Below are 22,957 nucleotides of genomic sequence, written 5' to 3'. Positions count from 1 at the left end.
GGGGTAATACTGGGGCCTATAGGCTCGGGGGGTTTGTGTTGGGCTGAGGGGCAGGGCATGAAGTGGGGAGAGGAAGGCTTGAGCAGGGCTGGGGTATCATTTTGCAGGCTGGGGATCAGGGTTCATGAGGCTGGAAGGGAGCACAGTGGGCACTGAGGGGCAGCAGGGCGCTGTGAGTAGTGGGGCTGAGGGGAGTAGGGACCATGAGGGGAGGGTATGGGATGCAAATGGACAGGGAGCATCCCTTGAGTGTTATGTGTAATGGGATCTGTGGTGGGAGTTGCTTCCAGAAGAAATACAGCTCCAACTCATGGCAGAAGATCACTAGGTCTTCTTGGGAAGCCAGTATTCATCAGGTGAGTGCGACTGAGGCAAGGCCAGTGACTCATGCACTCTCCCTGGGTGGGCAGCAGCCACTCAGGAGCCTTTCATGCCCACTGGTGCCACGTAGGCTGAGGGCCTGGGGATGGCTGCTGGCGGCTGTGTCTCAGTCTAGTGCCTGCTGGCCTCACCCGTGGCCCAGATCAACCCCCAGAGGTTCCCCTGCTGGGTTCCTCCTATGCAGTAACAGGTGTGAGCATCCATGCAGCATTCTGATGGTCATGTATGATACTGCACACAACGAGTTGCTGTCTTCAGCTAAAGGAAAGTTCTCTTTACAGCTTGAGGTTTAATTTTGTAATGTGTACTGCATCTTTTAAAAGCTGTCTTGTGCTATTAAGCTGTCATTGCTCTTCCTTTACAGGCAGGTTTTACATGTGGAAGGTAGAATTTAGGTACATGGGTGATCATTATTTTCCCCTTGATTTATCACAGGTATTACCTATTTATTATCTATATTTATTTCATGTAATAGGGAGTACCGATAGGCTGGTTCTTTATTTGAACAAACCAAGGTTCTGTTGAAAGCTGTGTACTTTGTCCTCCTGTTGCATCTGTGCTTTTCTTTAGTGTTGACTTTTTTTCTACAACCAAGGAGTTCAGCTGAGGTCCCAGCTAAGGCCCTTGTGTGCTCTCGCAGGTGTGGGGCAGGCCTGGATTGGCAACTGGCACCCAAACAGCCCAGACTGCTGGGGGGAAAAAAAAAAATCATTCGCCACCACTAAAAAGGCACTTAATTGTTTATTTTTGGTGTCTGGCAGCTGTGTGTGGTCAGAATGCTATAGGAAAGGATTTTAAAACAAGCAGGGGGTGGGGTGCTGTTTTTATGGATTGTTTTAGTTGATGCTGGTGCACAGAAGACAGGTCTGTGTGGGGCAGTGGTCTCCAGCTTTAGCTGGCTTTCTTGCTAAAACCCTGACTGGGTAATGGGCTCTGTTTGAAAAACACTGCACAGCGCTTAGGAAATCTCCATTTTAATTTGCTTTCCTGTGGCAGTAAAGCAGTCCTAAGGGGTTTCTCTGAGGTGGCTTACTGTGTGTGAGCTGGAGCCTTTTGGGCTTTTGCAGGAAGCTTGCTTGGGATCACGAGAGGAGCTGAAGTGTAGCTGTCATTGCTGTTACCAGCCAACAGCAGGGAGGGCCAAGTTCAGCACGACTGAGATGATAAAAGTCTAATGCTCATCTCATTTTTCTTTAAGGGATTTGAACAGAGCTGCCAGATGTTTAGCAGGGCTCAGGCAAAGGGAACAGCAGACATTACTGGGTGCCTGCAGACGTGGGGCACTTCCAGTTAAATCTGCCCAGTTGCCAGCAGCTATTTGAATGCATGGGGCTATCCTTATTGGCCATGCCCAGGGGAAGGTCCTACTTCGAAATGGAGACAGACATCAGATCCTCTGGTCCTCCTCCACAGCAGGGTTGAAATCAAAGCTTGTATAGATTTGTGAGGTGATAAAGTAACTGCCTTCTTAAATGACACGCACCTTTGGCAAAGTGTTTGTTTCATCAGTGTCAGGCAGACACATGTTCAGAATAACCTTGCTTCAGAGTGAGCCAGGCTGCCTGCAGCTTGCAAGGTACTTGTAGATAAAGCATGGTGCTTCCCAGTACCGCATTCAGCTGATGGGCTGAATGCTTATTGCTTTTTCTCACCTATGTCAACTCTGTTTTTCTTGCAGCCCTCACCTAACATAGCAAGTATTGTACCTGATGTAAAACTGTAGCAGTGATGCAGTTTAACGTCACCCTTCTGGTCCTCTGTGGACTGTAAGGTGAATTTTGCTGCCTTTTGACTTCAGCCAACAGTGACAATTGTGCTTGGATTCAAGTCCATGGTGGCTCAATGAGCATGGGGTTTCTTTTGGGAGGGAGGTTGGCACCTGAGCTGCTGCCTGGGCTCTTGTTTGAGGCTTAGAAGCAGCAGCTTGCAGTGTACACATCACTAAGTACTGTGCTTAATGCTTGCTGCTCTTTATGTAGGTGTTCCTGCTTACCATGGAGTGGCTGCTGAATCTGCACCCTCACCAAGGTAACTGAGCTAAGCTGTGCTCTCTGCACACCAGATGCAAACTGTGTGCTTGGAATTTGAAGCCAATCCTCCCTTTGTCTTCTAATGTTAAATTCACCCGGGCAGAACTGTCTGACAGTGTCAGGCTGCAGTTAGAAAACATTTCACTTTTGTGCTGCTGCAGACTGACACCCTTTGTTCAGCTTATTACTGGAACAAGCATTTCCATTTCCCTTTCCCTTCACTAATGCCACTCTTGCCTGGGTTACAAGTTGGTATTTTCTATCACCTGGGCTTCAGGACAAAGCACGTGGGACCCTAGGTAGAGTGATTGCAAATAACCTGATCTCTGTTGCACCTGGGAAAAGTTATTTGTCTGAGTGAGGATTTTCCTGTCAAGCAACTTTTAAATGACAGAGTATTTCCTCATTTCAATGAATGTGCAGCATAACCATTTGCAAGAGGGCCCTGGGTTGCAGGCTGCTCGTGGAACACTTATTTGCTCTGGTGCCTTGGCTCGCACACTGAGCAGCCCTGACATCTGTGTGCAGCTTTCCCTGCAGTATGCTTGTTCTGCTTGAATGTCCTGGTCATTTCTTTTCAGGTGGCTGAACCGAAGATCTGTCTGCGTTATGGTGAGAGTTCTGCCCCTGCAGTTCCATTTGTTTATACCTGTGTGGTCTCTTTAGGCTGTAGAAGGTATTTTTGCCAAAGTAGATGGTAAATGTGAATAAATTCCAATTCTTCAAGCTGACTGTTTTTCTTTCTTATTTAATCCCTGCTACTGTGAATAATGTAGGAAGGATTTTAACATACTGGAGGTGTGCATTTAGGCAAGGAGGCACGTAAAGCTTTCTCCTGTGCTGACACCTGTGTCCAGGGCAGCCACGCTGGAGGGTCGTGGTGCTTTCAAAATCTCAAGGAGTGATTCATTCCTGACAGTTGCTAAAGCAATCCTGAAAAATGTGAGAGCATGTTTGCAGTGTGCCAAGCTCTAGCCTCCGCTAGAGGGTGCGAATGTCTGCGAGAACAGTTGTGTTTCATTGAAACTGGGAGACTTTGTTTAATCAGATGTGCAGGCAGTCAGACTGTGGCAGGATTATGTTCCAGTTGAAAAACTGCTCTCTGTGTTGGCAGCAGCCCAAGTTACATCTGCTTTATGTAACCCATCAGCTGCACTGGCTGTGAAGCCCATGTGATGCTCAGCCCTTGCCATCGTGCATCCTGTCATGCTCTTGAGCAATGTGTGTGTGTGTCCGGGGGGAGGCAGCTCTGCTCTGTGTTTGGTGCTGCTTCCAAGTTCCCTTTCCTTTCATCTGAACAGTGACATCTACCCTTGCTAAGCAAGTAGCAAACAGTAAGTTTTCATTTGCACTGCAAAGAGCCTGGCTTTTGGGTTTCTTCTCGTAGGGGGAATTTTCACTGAATTTGCAGTATTCCCAATGCAAATAAAGCCTGAAGCTGGTGTGCTTTGGAACCATGCTAGCTGCTGAGCTGATACAGCCTGTGTGTGTGCTTCCCCCGTGCTTGGTGCTTACGCAGAGCTCATCTCACAGTGGACACACTGCTCCTTAACTCCTTTTGCTTCTGCAAAAATAGTAACGCTCTCTCTGGAGGTTTTAATTCGGAGTAGGTCAGCAAGAAGTTGGTCAGTGTTTTTTCCCATCTGCTGGGAGCTGCTGTGTCACAGTCATGTGTACCGACTGCTGAGAACGACCCCCAGCTCACCCAGGTTCTTGCTGCAAAAGCAGTGCGGGGCTGAAGCTGATGGATTGCACTGAAGTGCTGCTCTGGTAAAAAGCCTCCTTGTGCAGCTTGCACAGGGGTCTCTGCCTCCAACGTGGAGAGTGGATTAGAGATTGCAAACATCCTTAATTTGAGGAAAGCACAATGGAGTTGGGAGAAGTGGGTCACTTGTGTATTTGGGGCTCTGGAAACTGCAAATCATGCTTAAGGGTCTTAGTTGCTCATCAGCTGAAGTGACTCTCAAACTGCACTGTAAAAGTGGTGTATGGGGGTCAGGAGCAGTGAGTGCTGTAGCCCTGCTGTCTGAAGGCCCACGTGCCCTGGGAGAATGGATGCACCATGTTAGTCACTGTGTGGCTTCCCTCCAGCTGCTGTGAGCTTCCTTGTGCTTGGGAGAAAATGAGACAGCTTGCACTGTGCAGGTGGAGCACAGGGGCCCCGAATGGGCTGGAGTCCTGCAGATGAGTGAGGGCATTGCACTGAATGCCTGCCACGTTGGCTCTGCAGACAGGGTGTTTTTTTCAAGCCAAGACATTCACTTCAGGATCTTGTCAACCCTTCTTCCTGGAGGACCTTAGATTGGGCTGAGCATCTCTGGGTGCACCTCTGCCCCTGATCCAAGCACAGCCCCAAAGCAGTACCCCACCCTGACTCTCCAAGCACACCCTGTTTATTTCTCTTCCCCAGTCATGAAGGAAGCTGTGAGCAAAGTGCTTTGGTCACCCCCGTAGCTCAGGGTCTGTAGGCACAGCCCCACCACCTGAGCGTGATGCAGTGTTGGCAGAGCCCTGGCTGCAGCACGTGCCCTGTTGAGCCATGCACTTGCTTGTGCAGACTGCAGGACATTCCTCCCTGAGCTCAACGTAGGTCTCTGAAGCAATGAGTTATGCTTGGATGTGCTCCTTGCTTGGAAACAGCTCCAAGATCTGCAGCAGCTCTAAGCCCTTGCATATGTGAGTGGTGCAGCATCCCCCTGAGTCCCCCAGCCCTGGCAGCTCTGCCTGGCTCTGCTCTGCTCCTTCTGTGCCGTTAGGTCCCAGGGCAATGCCAACACATCCAATTATTTTCTTACTGTGCCCTACTGCAGCTCCTCCTGCCAGTGCAGGGATTGGAGCTGCTGCATTGCTGGGGCTGCCTCCTCCAGCACTGCTCAGTCCCTCCATGTTTGAGCAGTGAGGTCATGCTCTCCTCATCCCCTGGCTTGAAAAAGCTGTACCATTGTGCATTGTGTTTTTGAATGGGAAATTGGGCTCGATTGTCAGTTCTCCTGCAAAGTGAACCCAAGCACAGAGGCTCGATGCGATCTCCTCTAGTGTTTCTGACTGCAGAGCTAGGTTTTCCCATGACTTCTTGGTGGTTCTGAATGCAGGATACCATGTGCTCTCAGCCACGTGGCAGCATCCATGGGGAAGTGCTTGACTTCTCAGCCCATCCAGATAGCAAGCTGCTCTGGGGAAAAGTAAAACTCCAGGATGGGACTCTTGGACTATGTAACTTCTCTACAGTAACTTTTCTTCTGACACAGAAGGAAGAAGGAAAAAAAAGCCCTATCTACTGGAGGGATCTGTCTGTAACAGCAGCCATACCTTTCTGCTGTGCTGGCAGACACCGATAACCGACTGTGCCACAACAGCTCTGCCATCCTCTTGCAGGACTTGAGGCTTGATAAGGTTTGTGTTGGGTCAAGTCTGTGTGATCTGCTGGACCAGAGCTCCCATGTTCTGGTCCTAGTGGGAGGTATTGGGATCTGTGAAGTGGAAAAGGAGGAAAATGCTGGAGAGCTGGAATGGGCAGTTGGCTTTTCCCAGAGCTGACCGTGAGCCCAGTGGGTTTTGTTGGCTGAAGCAGTCCGCAGGGTTCCCAGCTGTTGGGGTTGGAGATGTCTTCAGAACTGGGAACCCAGCTTGAACTGAGTGAGAGGCAGCCTCCTTCCCTGATGTTCCATACCCAGTCATCCTCCAGGCAGGGCTTTAGGAGGTCGTTCACATTGTCAGCATGAGTGCTCTCCTCTTCAATGACAAATCCAGGCTGCAGAGCCTGGGACTGATTCCCTCCTGCATCCCTGGGCAGAAGGAAGCTATTTGGGAGCAGCAGGGTTGGGATGTCAAAATACTGAGCGTTCCTTAGCCTTGATTCTGCTTCCAGTGCTCTAGAATTACAGCTCCTTCCTTCTTACAGTGTGCCCAGGTGGTTCTGCTTCCACCTCAGCTGGCACAGGAGCAGGTTAATCCCATTGGTGCGTTACACAAGCAGTTGGACTTTGCATCCTAGAAAAGGAAACGTCTACTTTTTGCTTGGAGCTACAGGAAGTGCACGGAGAGCTAGGGCTGCTCCTTGGGGCAAGCAGCACCACCTGCTTTGCTCCTTTCCTCCCTCTCCATCCCCATTGAGAAGCTTTGGCTGCTCCCTTAAGGTACACATCTGGGAAGTGGGTTAGCAAGTGCTGCCTTAGGCCAGAACTCTTTCCTCAATCATTAGCTGAGGTTTCACCTTTGCTGACATCTGTCTGTGCTGTTGCACCGGGCCCTGGGCAGGAGCTGGTGCAGCACAAGGATCACAAGCTGGGCTGAGTTCAGTCATGATGGGCTGCAGGCAATTGAAGAAAGCTTTAAAAACTGTTCTCTAAGGTCTGGAGTTAAGAAATCTGCCCTGGCTCCAAATTCTGGACTATCCAGACAGAGGTGATCAGGCTTAATCTGACAGCTATTTCTTAAATATTTTAAAAGCTGCCTGGAATAAACTGAATGCTTCCGAGTAGTGACCTAAATTCCACTTGCTGTAAATTTCATTAGAAAGTGGATTTGTGTGCCTGCCAGCAGCAAGCTGCTCTGCAGCTCCATTGATCCGACCAAACCATGTGCTGTGCAAGCGCCTTCCTCAGCAGATTTGTAGGGAGCTCACTGCTGCATGCTGCCATTCTAAATGTTGCTCCTCGCCGCCTTCTTCCTTTCCTCTCATTTCTGTCTTCCTGGTGCAAATGCATCATCTGTTTATTAATCACTTGCATCGTTAACTGTGCATCCTTCAGCTAGCTCACTGTTGCTGCTTCACATCCCGTAGCAGGCAGGCAGTCCTGCGGGGTGCATGGGCTGCCCAGGGATGCTGCAGGGAGGGCACCTGCAGCTCTGACACCCCTTAGAGAAGCCTCCTCTCCTTCTGCTGCCCCAAAGAGCTGTTTATCCTTGTGCAACCACGACTTGGCGCTTTGCGGGGAGGTGTGACGGCAGCACAGATGGCACACAGTGAGAACTGATAAGGAAAAGTGCCTGGGGACACCTGGTGCTGCCAGAGCTGCGAGCTCGTGTCCCCAGGCAGGGGCACACAACTCATTGCAGCCCACATGCCCGGGCCCCAAGAGGTCCTGCTGCCTCTCCCACCTCTGTGCTGCTGTGGGAGATGCTCAGGACCTGGCTGTCCTCTTCCCAGCCCGTGCACCAGCAAGAGGTGCTGCTTTGCCACAGCAGGGACTGATTTTTCAGAAGTGAAACCTAAGGCTGGAGTCGAGGGGCCGGTGTCACTGAGCATGGACCTTCTTAGTGCAGCACTGCTGCCCCCGTGAAGGCCCTGTGGAAGGGCTGTGGCAGAGCAATGTGTTTTTCAGTGCTGGGCACATCACCACAGCAGCAGTTGTCCTCTGCAGCCGATGAGGGGGTTAAGCAAAAGATGAAATTTTTCTCTGTCTCCTCCTTGTTCTTTCTGATCTCCGCCAACGGAGCTAAAGATGAGGGAGGATTTTTTGTCTATATTTAGGTTTGGAGAAATTGCTATAACTAATCGGCTTTAGGATATAGGGCTCTCTCTTCTATTTTATCTCTTTTTTTGTCAGTAGGACCTTGTCATGTGGCTGTGGGCTGCTCGGAGTTTTCCGGGCTCCTTTTTTTTTTCGGTGGAGTCAATGAGTAACCCACCAAAATAACACCTCCAGCTGTTCCTCCTGCAGCTGCTGGGCTGAAGACTAATTACCAGGTCCTGCTCCAAATGCTGCTTTGCATACAGAAGTGCCAGTGAATGGCAACGGGGAGGAGATGGCAAAGCAAGAAAAAGAGTGTGGTTTGGGGAGCTATTTTTAGCCTTTGCAAGCCAAATGTAAAAGGACCCTTAGGCTGCTGGTGTCCTGCTGAATCTGATCATATGCACAGTGTTGTTCCCATGGCACACTGCAGCACCACTGTGGGCTGGGCCGTTTTTTCTTGGCTGTTCACTTGCCTATGTTTAAAATCTCTGATGTTTGAGCAAAGCTGTGGTGATGTGTCTTACATCCATGTACTGATGGGTTTGGGAACAGCCTGTGTCTCTGTGTTGCTGGATGTGCCCATGCTGCATGTTTGCTCGGAGTGGTGGCATAGGGCTGCCCAAAATGTCCTTCCCCACTGACTGAGAGACAAAGTGGGTTTGCCAGTCCATGTTTTGCAGCACTGGGAATGGGGGGCTTTGTTGCTGGGCTCTGCTCATGGAGCTGCACTGTGACATATGGACCCTTTTGTTTGATTCAGACACAGGCTGGTTGTGACCAGAAGCAAAGAAAAGGGCAGCTGTTCGTTAGCTAATTTGAAATACTTAGTGGTCACACATCAGTCTGCAGGTACCAGCTTGAAACCACGACTGCAAACAGGCTTTGTGTGCTGGAGACCATTGCCCTTCATTAAACCACGTTATTTTGAGGCTGTTGTTGGGAAGCTGCCCCAGAAAAAACTCCACATCTCACTGCAGTTCCACCTCTTCCCTCCCTGCTGGGGCTCCCCTGCCCAATGCTGACAGCTACAGCCACAGTGAAGCAGAGCAGTGTGCTGCTCCCTGGGATGGAAATCGCTGAGGCCAGTGGCACAGAGCAATGGGAAGGCACAGCTCCAAATCCCACTCCCCATCCAGGCTCTCTCTGCTGCAGGAGGGTGATGTTTTATGTGTCTCCTTGCTTTCTCCCAAGCACAGGCACGCTGTGGAGCACAGGAAGGTTCCTCCCCCATGACAAGGAAAAAGAAATTAGCAAGCAGATTGAGCGTGGATAGCAAATAATGAGATTGCCTTGGATACAGGGCTGGAATTCATGCAAAGAATTCTGCTGATCAGAGGAGATAAGCAGCATTTCTATGGGCTGCGAGCAGTGCTGTGAAGCTCGTTTCTCAAGTGTTTTCTTCTCAGTGTGCTTGGATGAAGGCTGCCAGCAGAGGATCGATCCATGCATAGGCTGTGCTGCTTTAGCTTTTACACTCAGGAGCGTGGTCTAAAACAACCCAAACCCTGGAATAGCCATCCAGGTAGGTATTTTGGTGTGGAAGTGCTTCATAATGACACACCTCATTTTCCTCAGGCATGGAAATAAACTTTACAGATATAAGCACCTTCATACCAGTAGTGCAGCATCCACAAAGCAGGCTTGTGCTGACCCTGACCCTGTGAAAGGGCTCAGTGTTCACACACAGGGAGCAGACCGTGCTCTGGTGCAGTGCATGCTTTGAAAGGAGCTGGGTTTGCAGAGAACTTTTAATAACGAGTAATTGTTTCTTATTACTCCTCTGGTGTTATTAAAATAAATACGTAATAATCAGAGCATTTTACAGGCAAATAAAGACAGCGTGTAGCTAGTGAACAACCAGTAACTTGATTCAGCACTCGTTGAAGTAGGGGAGAGTATTTACACTGTCAGACTCATTTGAAGGAGGGATATTACTTTGTTTTTATCTGTGTAGGAAATTTGCATTTGTTGTGCCTCTTAGTCAAGATTGATATTTTGTGAGTACGGAGAAGTGTCATTAATGAATGGATCAGATCCAGGTGGCCCTGCAAGTCACTTGAGGAGATGACTCCTACCGGGAGTCCCAGCAGGTGTCAGGGCAGCGGCAGATGGGCTCAAGTGGCATTTCCAAAGGCACTTAGGAAAGCTAAGCGTTCCCAAAAGCCCACTAAACCCTTCCTTGCTTGCAGTTCCAGCTTCCTGTGCCGCAAACACGACTGCATCTTTGCCAATAGTAAATAAATTATCATCCAAGTGTTTTTATGCTGACAAAAAGGGGAGCGTGTTCCCTTTGGCAGTGTGGCCCTCCCATGGCACCTCATGTCTCGGGGATAAAATCATCTTGGGGGTCCCAAAGGCTGCCTCCCCCTCCCCACATTCCCTCAGAGGTCTGTGCTGTCAGCCTCCTGATGTTACAAACATCCAGCACAGGCATTGAGATAAGCGCTGGGTCTGATGCTTCACTTGGTACACACGCTCTGCTAGCTCTCCTCAAGCTTTAATTATCCCTTACCAGCAGCCCCCACCCCTGCACACCCGCTCACTGCTCTAACAGTGCTTACAGGCAGCAGAACCACGCAGGAAGCACTGTATGGTTACAGGCTTCGCGAGAGAGGATGTGAATAAGGGCTGGGATGCTTTCACATGCTCACCCCAATTCATATATCTGATGAATCACAACTCAGTCCTATTTGCTGATGCTTGTCTACGTAGCTTTTAATGTCATTGGCAGCCATGCTCTGATGTCAGCTGCTGCAGCCCGAGTGCTGGCAGCTGGTGTTTCTGACAGCTCCTAGCCTAGAATTCAATTTTCTATCAGTCCCTTCAGAAGAAAGGGAAAGAAAAACAAGCAACAAACCATGTTTCTGCCTGTTCGTGGCATCAAAACATAAAGGGCTGCAGGGTACAAGTTCATTTATGGCTGTTCTGCACTGTGACACGTGGGAAAGCTCAGATAAATGGAATAACAGTGTAAAGCTACATCCTCATTTATACTGCACCGCGCTACTGCTCACTCAAGCCAGCTCAACCCTAAGTGAACATCACTGCACGGGTTTCACATCTCTTAGGTTTCATACATTAACAGCATCCTCCTGGACACAGAGATGTTTTACTCCATTCCTAATTTTGTCAAGGGTGGAAAAGTACCACAGGGCTAAAAGGCAGCAGCATGTAGGAATAAAGGCATCACTGTGGAGCACAGAGCTCTGGTCTGCTTCGACGCTGACTCACTGCATTACTTTTTGTGGGGCATTTTCTGAGCCTCTGCTTATGTCTGTATGTTGGGATGGATAATATATTCCCTAACATTACAAAGGGTGTGAAGATCTCCAGAGATACGTGAGCGTTATCCTCTTCCTGTGCAGTGTTTCCACAGCACGTGCCGTGCAGGGAGCTTTCAAACACACATCAGCTGTTACACAGATGAGCACATCCAGATATGTCTGGAGGATCCAACTTGGATGTCACAGCTGCTTTGGTTCTAAGAGTGATGGGCTGAAGGGATTCAGAGCAGCTGATAGCCTAGAAAGGGAAGAAAGAATTGTGACACCCAGCTAAGTACACGTAATGTGCTTAATAAGAAGTGTGTGTAAGGCAGAATCGTATGTCTGCGGGGCACAGTTCTGCCCTACCAACTGCCTGCCAGTTATCTTGCTTGTTTTATGTGCAAACACGACTGTTTAGAAGCTTTTTCGTGGTTTCAGATGTTTAGGAAGCAGCAGGCATTTATTTCAATTTAGCCAGGGGTACATAAAACTCCACTGAGTCAGGCATAACTGATTTATTAGGGAATTACTCTGGAAGAACTTCATTATATCTGAACTCAAAATCTTACCCCTTCTGGAACATTTAACGTGCTTAGTGCTTAGCAGCAAGAACTTGAATGAAGGCATTCCTGGTTTGTCGCCAGCTCCTAACAATCTCAGTACAAAAGCTATGAAGATGAGACCGAAAGAAGCAATGACAGCTTCACCTTTACCAGCACTCCTTGGGATGCAAACAGAAGAAAGCAAGACGTGTTCCTGCCTGCTGGATGCCACAGCCCTGCACCCACTCACAGCAAGGCCAGGAGGCATTCTGTGTGCGTGTACATCAGCCCCATTCTGCTCCCAGGCAATTGCACTTTGATTTAGCTGATATTAATAATAAAGGATTGGCCGCCAATCGCTCTCATTTCCATGGGAATATTGCCCCAAAACAGGAAAAATGTCCGGGCTTTGAGTTGTGTAACCAGAATGACCAGAATTCATAATGGGAAGGAAGGAAGGCCAGAAAAAAACACTCACGTGCTGGGCTGTGACTGGCCTTGCATGACCTCCATAAGGCCTGCTTCCCTCCCTGTCTGGCATTCCTCATGCCTTATTTTCTGAAAATATCAGTCTCTACTTGCAGCCTTTGCCCCTTGGGCTTCAAATCTCAGCGCCTCTCACTGCATTCCTTTGAGCTTTTCACCCACTCCTTCATTAATTCATATTCCACCTAGTGATGCCACGCTGGAGCTTCCATAGGAGAAGATGTAACAGGAATGCAAACAATAGAAAAATGTAAGAGCGTTCTACTTTCCTCTGCTGCGTCTATCTTGTTAAGATTATTTCTACAGCAAAAAGCCAAGACATCTCCTGCGACCCATTTGGACATTAAATCATGCACCGATAACGCCCTCACTTTATCCATACATTTCAGAGCCTTCACAGAGCTTTTCTGGCCTGGCTATCTGGTTAAATGCAGCAGTGGCAGCTAATCAGATTTCCCAGTCTCAAAATGGAGAAGTGTTATGAACAAAGAGGAATCTGAGTGGGCGTACATTCCTCACCCCTGCTACGTCGGTAGGATTATATCTCAGGCTTTCAGAGCAGGAAAAGGATGTTGCAGGCGTAATGGCAGGCAATATCAATCAGATAACTCCATCTAATTACAAAGGTACTAGATTAACTAGTTAACCTCGCTTACACGAGTGCAACTGGCCAAATACCACCATAGAAAACTGATTTAGAGAAACAATTGCTCAACACGTTAAACAACGTCTTGTAAGGACAGGTTTTGGATCAGACAACAGACTTTTATTGACTAAGACAAGTGGTTTGTGTAAGAGAGAGCTGCTGCTGAATCACTAATTACTAGTAACCACAAATTTAGCCTTCCTAGAAACAGAATTGCACCAAAAGGACTGGGTAATGACTCTAAATTTCAGTGGATTTATTTTTCAGAGCCAGCAATCAAACACATTTAGGGTGAAAGAATTGCTTTAATGGAGTCTCTGGAGAGAACAGAGGCATTTGCCCCTAATTTTCAAGTCCTTATTTTAACACAGACTGCTGCATGAAGCATGGTTGTACTTCTTGCTTCCAGCACATCGTGGTGTGACTGTGTAGCAGGAAAGAATGCTTTTGGACACCTGTGAGCACCCTGGTTGAGGGCTGTGTGCGTTCCCCTCAGGTGAGTAACCCAGCTGGGGTTGTGACTGAAACACTTCAGTACTCTCACTCAGAAGATACCATCAGTTACATCAGGCTTCAGCCTTCCACCTTTCATGCCCCAGGCAGGCTTCTGGGGCAGTTCCTTGTCCTCACTTGTCTCCTCCTGCCCAGCGGTCCTCCTGAGGCATCCCGTGATGCTATCAGGGCTGCTGCTGATGCTCTCAGCATGGGCCTATGCTGCTTACCCAGCACAGAAGTGCCTCTGGAGCTCAGCGTCATCAAATCACTGAGCTTGGACCTCTTGGACCACCACAGCCAACCCCAGCCCCCCCCCCCCACCGTGCCCACTGACCACATCCCTCAGTGCCACATCTCCACAGTTCCTGATCACCTCCAGGGATGGTGACTCCACCATCTCCATGGGCAGCTGTGCCACTGCATCACAACCCTTAGGAAGAAGAAATTTTTCCTGATATCCAACCTGACCCTTCCCTAGTGCAACTTGAGTACATCAACTCTCATCTTATCGCTGTTACTGGGAGCAGAGCCTGATCCCCACCTCATCAGAACCTTCTGCCACGGAGATGCAGTGATGAGGAATCCCCCGAGCCTACTCTTCTCCAGGTTGACCCGTCCCACAGTCCTTTCATCCACTGCCTTGAGGATGTGTGCCTGAGACCCGGCACAGGTCTCACACTCAGGTGTCCCACCATCATGCCTCACACCCAACCTCTCCATCTAACCTTACAACCCACACTTTGAACCCTGAGGAGCTGCAGAGATACAGCTTTGCCTCCTATGAGTAACACAGACCCCACGTTGAGAGGAGTGACGGAGGACTTAAGACCAGCTGGAAGAAACTGGGCGAACAGAGCCCACAGCTCCACGAGGAGCAGCCCCCCCACCCACCGACACACAAAGCCATGTACAGCACTGCGCATGCGCACCCCCGCACCAGCGAGCCGCAACGCGCAGGCGCAACAACAACAGCGCGAAGCGAATGCTCCCGCCCCTCCCTTCCTCCTCCGCCGTTGCGCCATCACGCATGCGTCGAGCTGGCCGGCGGCCAAGCTCCGCCCCCCCGCCCCGTCACCACTAACAACGGGCGGCGCTGTGCTCCTCCTCCTCCTCCTGTGCCGGAACCGGCGGCGGCGCTGCCCCGCACCGACATGAAGAGAGCGGAGAGCGGCCGGGCGGCGTGACGGCGGGCTGTAATAAGCGGTAAGCGGCTGTCCTGCGCGCGGCCCCACGCACCCAGCCCGCTTCACCCTCAGCTCCTCTCCTCTCCTCTTCGCGTTGGCGGGGAGCCCTCGGCCCCGCGATCCCCAACAGGTGCCCGGTGCGGGGCGTCAGCGCCGCTTTGTTGCGCGGCTCTTTTGTTCGCGGTGCCGCCGCTCCGTGAGCCGGGCTGAGCTCTGCTCGAAGGGCTGCGGGATCGCGCTGAGAGACCGAAGTGCCGCGAAGTTGTTGTGTGAAAGCCGTTTCTCGTTCAGATGAGCCTGGCGGCGTGTTGCTGTACAGCCAGTCGAAGCGATCGCGTTGGGGTGAGGTTGGGTCCGGTGCCGGTGGATTCCTCTTTGGCTGTGCGTTGGAATGTCTGGGGAGGAAATGAACCTTAGGGAGGAACTACAGACGGACATTGCCGAAGTTTTTTTTTCTGAAGAGCGCTGGTTCTGCTCGTTTGGAAGCAATATCTGAAGGCGTTGTGTCTGTTTGCTGTGATCTCGTTTTTGCTTTCATTCCGAAAGCGAAGGGTTTTCACGTTGGGGATGCTTTTACTTCTCTCGTTCCTCTTGACGCCGATCCCAAACGGCTCCAAGCAGCCCCGTGCTGGCAGCCCAGCAGCGCTCCGCCCTGAGGTGCTCCCGCTGTCCCAGCAGCGGCACAGGGGATGAGCAGCCACAACGTGTGCTGAAACTTTGTCACTAAAACCGGGCAGAAATCGTGGTATTTGGTGCCTTTTTTAGAACGGCAGCTCGTTTCTAACAAAAACACACACAGCTCTTCAGGGGCTCATTGAGAAGTCTTGGTGGAGCTGTGAAAGGAGAACTGCAAGCAATGCTGTTACGTTATGCTGGAGTTGCTGTCTGAGGAGGAGTCTAAAACTGGCTTCTTGCATCTGACAAATGGTTTTGAATGTTTCTTTTTCAGGTTGGAGCTGCCCTTCATAACCGCAGCCATGGTGCAGAAGTATCAGTCACCCATACGGGTGTATAAACACCCCTTTGAGTTGATTATGGCTGTAAGTATGAATTTTTTGCTTAAATTCTCTTACTTGGTCGCTCCGTGTGTTGCTCAGTACGAGCTGGGCACCACTGATAGGTGCTGCGGAACACGCAAGTCTGAGCTGATGTACCAAATATGGGAGATGTGTGTTTTGACTGTTTCCTTTTTCCTCAGAGTATTTTTATAAAACACATCCTCTTCCCTACACGTTTCAGTGCAGCTCACAGACTGTTTTGTTTTAAACTTACAGCACAAGTTGCTTTGAAGTGTGCTTTCATGTTGATTATGTTCTTCACAGAGAGAGTGGTGAGGTGCTGGAACAGCTGCTCAGAGAGGCTGTGGATGCCCTGTCCATCCCTGAGGGTGTTCAGGGTCAGATTGGATGGGGCCCTGGGCTGTCTGGTCTAGTATTAAAAGTGGAGATTGGTGGCCCTGCATGTGATGGGGGCTTGGAGCTTCATGATCCTTGAGGTCCTTTCCAACCCAAATCATTCTGTGATCTTTGGGACCAATCTATTCCAGGCTGGGCGAAAGCATCAAGTGCACTGATGAAAGGCTTATTGTGGTGGCTTCTTTGTTCATTTGGGCTGTAACAGAATAGAAAACACAGAAGAAGCCATGAAAGCAGGGTTAAGTGTGAACAGAGAGGAAGAAGCACTGGGAGCAGGGGCACTACCATGTGGGGAGGGGAAAAAAAATAGGCTAGAGAGATAGCCAAAAGCTTCTTGGCTGTGTGACTGCTGGTTTGTATGCTAGTATTAAAACTAACAAAAAAAACTTGGGTTCTCTCTTTCTCTGCCTCTTCCCCTTTCTTTTTTTTTCCTTTTAGAAAATGAAGAGGAAGTCAGTCTTTGACATTTTAAAGTCTATTCAGCCAAAACCACAACTGTGGTTCTTGTGAGTTAGGAAGGGCACTTGTGGGGGAGCAGTCAGGTCAGCTTCTACCAGATAAGAACAGTTAAAATGTAAATAGTCTAAAATAACTCCTATTGCTTCACTTGCTGAAAAAGCTGTGTTTAATGGCTCTGGGGGAGAGTTTTAATGGTGCTCGTTGTGTAAATATTTAGATAGATCGCACGGGCTGAGGTGCAGAGCTCCTTGTGGAAGTGATCCTTCGCAGTCACAGGGCAAAAAATGGATTAAATCACACCAGGTGAAATCCTTCAATTTCTGTCATATTCCTGAAACTGCCCCCACTGTACACCTGCAGGTTTTGCTCTTGCAAACAGTTCAAGTCAGGGGGTGGTTATTTTCATAAGAATCTGTGCTATGTTGAAGATGTTTTAATACCTTGTATATCTAAGCTAAGTGGCTTTGTAGAATTTAAATCTGTGTACACAGCTCTTTATCCTTCAGTCAAGTAAACTGGCCTTAGTTCCAAAAACGCTGAACAGAGTTGAGTTGTCTTGAACACAGTTCTGCAGGTTTTGCTGCACTGAGGAGCCTTTACCTGGCTGCTGAGAGGGAGGCACAGTTTCTTCTTTTAAGAAATCTTCCAGGGTATTTTAAGCTGAAGCACTGAGCTGACCTCAGGATTGTTCACAGTGCTTAATTGGGTGTAATTGGGAACACTTCAGACTATTGAGTTCTCAAGCTGTTCTGTATCTGGGGGATTACAAAACTTCCAGGATAATTTTTAGCAAATATTTAGCCTTTTTTTACATGGAAGATTTTTTTTTCTTCTCCTGTAAAGGGAAGGAGGCTATACTGCATATGCAGCTTTAGGGAACAGAACCATCAGTGAAAGATTAAAACAGTGAACAAAGAGGAGAAGAATGTTTATAAAGAAGAAGGTCAGTTGGATTGATACTTGCTGAGCCCGGAAGTCAGGATTAGTGATAATACTTATTTTATTTATGTTGGGCAGCAATTTACTATTTGAGCTTGTTCAGAATGTGTTCACTGGGTGACCATCCTTCTGCCATGTTGCTTCTGTTACTTTTTTGGTTTTTAGTGGATGTGGTAATCTACCCAAACTGCTAATGTATCTCCTGAAGAGTGCAAAAGAGTCTCTGTGAGCCAAGTTGTTCCAAGAATATGAACAGTATCTGATAGTTTGATGCTTTTTGGTACTGTTTCCCTTTGGTTCAGGATCAGTAAGCTTCCTACTTGCCTACTTTGCCCATCACGGATTTCAAAGAGGTTCTTGAGGGGAGAATGAAGTACAATCAGCACTCAGTTCACATTGCTCTCATGTGGGGAGCTTTCTTCTCTCTCTGAAGGATGAGCCCAGTTACATTAAGACCAAAAACTGGATTTAATTCCCCTTGGACCTAGACAAAGATTGACAAGTGTTTTGCAGACAGTTAGGATAGGAAGACTTCAAAATGTGGGCATCCTTTCTCTTTCTTAATTCTTTATGACAGTGTTTCTCTTCTGCTCCTCCGCTGAAATCCAAGAATCAGCTACTGAACCTAATGCCTGTCTGGCAGTGTTCTTCAAGGCACAGCCCCTCATCTCTTGAGTCTGGAATTGGTGAAGCACAGTTGTAGGAAATGACTGGGGAGATGCATTACTTTGAGCTTCTTGCCTTCCTTTAACATTAAAGGCAAGCCATGTAAAATTTAACATGAGCCACTTCCGTGGAGACGACTTATTTTTACTGATGAGCTGCGTGGTTTTGGATAATATCTAAGCTGCTTTGAAAACGGTAACAACAGGATGCAAATCTTTTAATGAAGCATCTCGTGGGCTTGGAAAGCTTCTAGAATCATCGACCAGAAGTTACCATGTTGTCTGACATGCCTGGTGCTGGCAGCACAACTTCACCACGTGGTTCTGCGTTGTGACGTGATGGTTTTGGCAGCTCTGTGGCATATGTCATCAATGCCTTGAACACTGCGTGTGTACAGATGTGTAATTCTCTATATGAACACTTGCACAGATGTTTATAGAATCTAAGCTTATTTGTCCCTGTTTAAATTTACTTAGTACTGAAAGCAGCTGAAATGTGGGGAAAATGACAGTTTAAATTTACAGTTTCCAACTTTGGTAACTTGACAAAAGTTTGATGTTGTCTTAAAGGAGTTTGCATTTAATAATGTAGTGCCTTCAGCCAATGAGTTCATGTTAAAAGCCAGTTAAGAGGTTGAATGTTGAAGACCTCTTAACTCACACAAGGCTGAAATTAACCTTGGAGATTCACAGCTTGTTTTTGGTCAGGCACGCATTAAGTAATTCTCCTTGAGTTTAATTACCATAGTAAATTCAAGTAACAAATTATCTGCTATCATGGGGTTTCATGCAAATGGAAAATAAGATTATTGAGAAAATAACACCAAAAAAACAAAAAAAACCCACAACAAAACAACTCACACTGAATGTCCTGAGAGCTGCAGGCTTTTCTGAGAGGCTCTGGAAGCCCCATGGAAAATATCTTGCTCTTACAGCCCACTTAGAGAACGTCTTATTTGCAGCCCCAAATTACTTAGTTTCAGATGCAAGTGTGACTAGCACCATGACTGAACACAGCAAGTGTGCATTAAACTATTAAATAATAAGTGTTATGTTTAGTCAAATTAATGTGCACTGTAAGAGCTTGTTGCTTTGTGATAGCTGAGGTTTCCAGATCTGCCTGTGGCAGGGACAAACTTTAGAATCATAGGATCATAGAATGCTCTGAGTTGCAAAGGAGCACAGTGCTCATCCAGTTCCAACCCCTGCTGTGTGCAGGTCACCAACCAGCAGCCCAGGCTGCCCAGAGCCACATCCAGCCTGGCCTTGGATGCCTGCAGGGATGGGGCATCCACAGCCTCCTTGGGCAACCTGTGCCAGTGCCTCACCACCCTGTGTGAAAAACTTCCTCCTAATATCCAACCTAAACCTCCTCATCTCAGTTTAAAACCATTCCCCCTTGTCTTATCACTACGCACCTTTGTAAACAGCCATTCCCCCTCCTGTTTATATGCTCCCTTCAAGTATTGGAAGGACACAGTGAGGTCTTCCCTGAACCTTCTCTTCTCCGGAAGGTGATTTCAGAGGTGGTTTTCTGTCTTTTGAATACCTAAAATGATGTTTCCACTCTGTTAAAATACCTGGTGTTGGAGCCACACAAGGGAGTTAGGAATGCGGTCTGGAGTTTACCACTGTCAAGTAATTTCTTTAATTTTAGGATTAGGCTCAGCTCTTTTCCCTTCCTTTGTAAGACTCCCAGGCCCTCATTTGCTTTGCTTCCTGGCTTTGTTGAAAATTCAGCCCTATTTGCTGTTGGAAATGCATCAGTGAGAGAGCTGTGGAACAGCACCTTGTATGGATGTACTGAGTTTGGAATCATTGTCTGCAGCTCAGCTGCTGTTTGATGCCATTGCTGATGGTCTCTTGTGTTTGCAATGTGTTGTATGAACAAATGAGATTTTGGCCACTTGTTTGGAATGAGCTGTAGTTAATAAACATAAGAGTTAAGCAAAGCACTGGGAAAAAATATTGACTTAGCAGCCTGCTTACTGTGCAATTTACATATTATTTCATGGCATGCCTAGATATTTCCATGGCTAGCAGTTTCCTGTTCTCTGTGGGCAAGCACATGACCCAGCTGTAGCTGACAGCTGCACTTTTCTCCACCCATTGCTTTTAGTCAGGTTTTCTTGGCAGTTCTTTTATGCCTTAAAAGCTAAAACACTGCTACTGTCAAACTCTGAAAGGTGTCAATGGAAGAAAAATCAGTGTCAGTCCTGGTCTTGTTCTGAAAGCACTCAATTCCACACTTTGCAGCCATTCTGTGTCTGAACTGCTGTGAAGTGCTGCTCTACGTCTAATGATCAACCAAGGAACGTTTAGAGTTGAAAATATGTTGAATGCATGGGAGAAAGGAAGTGGTTGGTATGTTCTGCAGAGTCCTGGGCGCTCCTGGTACCACGGTTAGGATCTGTATGTTTGTAATTCAATCTGCAATGAGCCTTAAGAAGCACGCGTACAAGCTTTTAAAATCCTGTGGATCAAAGATATGGTGTATTTGTAGGTTCTAAAATCACATCCAGTGAGCAGACGGGTTAATTTAGAGATCACAAACATCAACTGCAGACGTGGGCTGAGGTATTTCCATATGGTGTGCCCTGTTATGTGCACCTCCAGCTTCAATAATCTGCATTTCCTCTTCCTGCTGCGAGCTGAAGGAGCTGCAGACAGATCTGAGCTCACATGCTCAGGAGAAACAAGTACACAATGAAAGATGGGATAGGAGAGCCTCAGGGCTGGAAGCAGTCCCTCAGGACTTTCAACAAGTCACATTAAATCAGAGTCCAGATCTTGGAACACAGAATTTAGGGGTACGTTGTGATTTTTCATAACCAGGATTGATGTTTTTGCTTTGCACTCACTTGAAATTCAGTATGTTTCTGAAAGGAGGAAGGCGACGTGATCTTAAAGCTCTTGTGTTCTGAATGTAGAATGAATCTTCTGGGAATTTACAGGGAAATCTGTTAATTAGCTTAAGTAAAAATTAATTACAGGTTAGTCTTAAATGGTCTGTTTTCTCCCAAGTGAGCTCCTCTTCATTTTTTATCATGCAGTTTGAAATTACTTTGTGTATATTTTAAATGAGGAATTAGGCTGTTAAGCTGAATTACTCTTTTCATCTGATTTTTATGATGTAGTTAAGACAGGTAACATTAGCAGCTCAGGTAAAACATTAAGTGGGACTTATTACAAGGAATTTAATCATTCTGCTTTCTCATAATCTGCGTGCTGCTTGTTGCAGTTGTCATCAATATACTTGAGGTGTGTTGTGCCTACAAGCATGCAGAGGATATGATGGCAACATGGTCCAAAGTCTGCATTGCAAGGGCTGTCTGACACCACCTGGATCTGCTGCAGTGTGGAGCAGGGTTCCTACAAAGCTATAAGCAAGCACAGGCCTTCAAAATCTGAGATCAGGTGCTAAGCTTTTTCTTCTCTCTGCACCCCTTTTGCTCAGTAATGGTGATTTCACCCCAATCCACAGAGGTTATCAGCTTGTGGTTCATGGGCTTTCTCTTCTAGGGGTCAGAGATAGAAGAAACGTGGTTTCTCATTACAGCCAAGTCAGCATACCAGGTTGTTCTCAATACTTTCTTGCAAATGATGCTGCAATTCATCCACAAGCCAGTTTGGGGTGATAAGCTGCTCAAAATGCCGTCTTGGAACAAAGAGTCAATGATTTTGTCTGCCTGGCTGCCACAACAGGCGCACTTGAGGCTGGTGGGCACCCTGTGGGAGCAGCTGCTCTTTCTCTCCTCTGCTGTTGCTGATATGATGGCAGCTGCCATGAGAAAGCACAAGTCAGCATGGCATTGTGAGGGAGCCCTGATTCCGTGGGGAATCATTAGGGATCTGCAGCCTGAAACATGCAGAAGTGAGGAGTCTATGTATCAGCAAACTTGAAAATAGAAGTCTCAGAAGGCATTGCTGCATGCCAGCTTCAGTTCTGGTGATAGCACGGGAACTGTGGGAAGGGGCAAGGAAAAGCTCGTTGTATCCAATTGGGTTCTTTAAAATCAGTACATCAAGACTTTGTCATGGTCAGACTTCTAAAGTTAAGCCCTAAATTATCATTATTTTTTGTAGTTACAGCAGTGTTTTCATTCTGATATTATGTGTAGTCTCACCACGTAAGTATAGGTGGTTTGGTGCAGATCATTCTGTGTAACATTTGGAAGTTATACTGCAGAATTCCCTTACCACCTCAGTCTCTCTGGCTAGGAACCTTCTGCCTTGCTTACTGCTGCTGTAATCCTTCATATTGCAATGGTACCAAGGGACCTCACTGTGTGGAACAAGAACATTTCTGCAGTGGTGGTGAGGATGGTGATGGGTCCTACTTATATTTGTTTATGCCACAGTAGAAGGGGAACCATTTGTTTCCTGATGAAAGCACTTCCTTCCTTGAGTGTACTGTGCTTTTTTGTTTATAAATGTGAATGCTATAAATGTTGTTCCAGTTCAGGAGCATCAATCAGTGCAGTACTTTCCAGAGGATGTTCTGGCTATTCCATACAGCGTACAAATTCTGCTTCTTAATTTGCAAAACTCTCTCTTTGCTGTACAATTCATTGGTCTGTGGATAAATTCTTCGTTACTGAACTCGTGGCTCTGTGAAATTACTTACTGAAGTGTTTCATGGTCTGCGTGGTGCAGCTACCGACGCTGCAGTGAACAGGGCTTAATGCAATTTCACTTGAACTTTTGTTCTGTTTCGACTAAACTGATTCCACCTTTAGTCTGCCTTTCCTTGCTCTGAAGGAGGGTGAGGAACAAAGCAGTGATTATGATCTATGATTTTAATTCTTTTTTTAGGAAACGAATGGAAGGGATCTCGATTGTTCTTTAGCTGCTTTGCCTTTTGAAGCTGGTGGCATCTCTCTCATTTTATTGGTGAGCAGATGTGGGGTACAGAGGCTGCACCACCCCCACTGCCAGGGATGGCGCCTAGCAGTGGTGTTAGCTGGTTATTGGCAGGCATGGCACCTAGCAG

General features: G+C 47.6%; 1 protein-coding gene, 1 long non-coding RNA gene and 1 other non-coding gene across 4 annotated transcripts in view; all 3 read left to right on the top strand.

Annotated features, from left to right (window-relative positions):
- Positions 1 to 27: 27 nt before the first annotated feature.
- Positions 28 to 3,137, top strand: LOC122168200. Of its 2 annotated transcripts, XR_006171207.1 has the most exons (3): positions 31 to 356; positions 2,361 to 2,409; positions 2,993 to 3,137. It is a non-coding gene; the product is annotated as an uncharacterized LOC122168200 (long non-coding RNA). The 2 variants fall into 2 exon arrangements; XR_006171206.1 differs by having other exon boundaries at positions 28 to 2,409.
- LOC122168276 lies at positions 456 to 624 on the top strand. The gene has a single exon (XR_006171226.1).
- An 11,288-nt stretch (positions 3,138 to 14,425) lies between the features above and the next one.
- The window catches only part of SEC14L1 (SEC14 like lipid binding 1), a 37,376-nt gene continuing 28,844 nt past the window's right edge, over positions 14,426 to 22,957 (top strand). Inside the window, exons 1-2 of the mRNA XM_042833352.1 lie at positions 14,426 to 14,505; positions 15,436 to 15,526. Of these exons, the coding sequence (XP_042689286.1) occupies positions 15,464 to 15,526 (63 nt within the window). The 5' untranslated portion in view covers positions 14,426 to 14,505; positions 15,436 to 15,463. The remainder of the gene's footprint in view (positions 14,506 to 15,435; positions 15,527 to 22,957) is intronic.

The sequence above is a fragment of the Centrocercus urophasianus genome, unplaced genomic scaffold, assembly GCF_019232065.1.
Source record: "Centrocercus urophasianus isolate 14NV4802_14NV808 unplaced genomic scaffold, USGS_Curo_1.0 seq_41, whole genome shotgun sequence".
Taxonomy (NCBI): Eukaryota; Metazoa; Chordata; class Aves; order Galliformes; family Phasianidae; genus Centrocercus; species Centrocercus urophasianus.
Note: the sequence above shows the minus strand (reverse complement) of the source record. Positions and strands in the feature narration are given on the sequence as shown.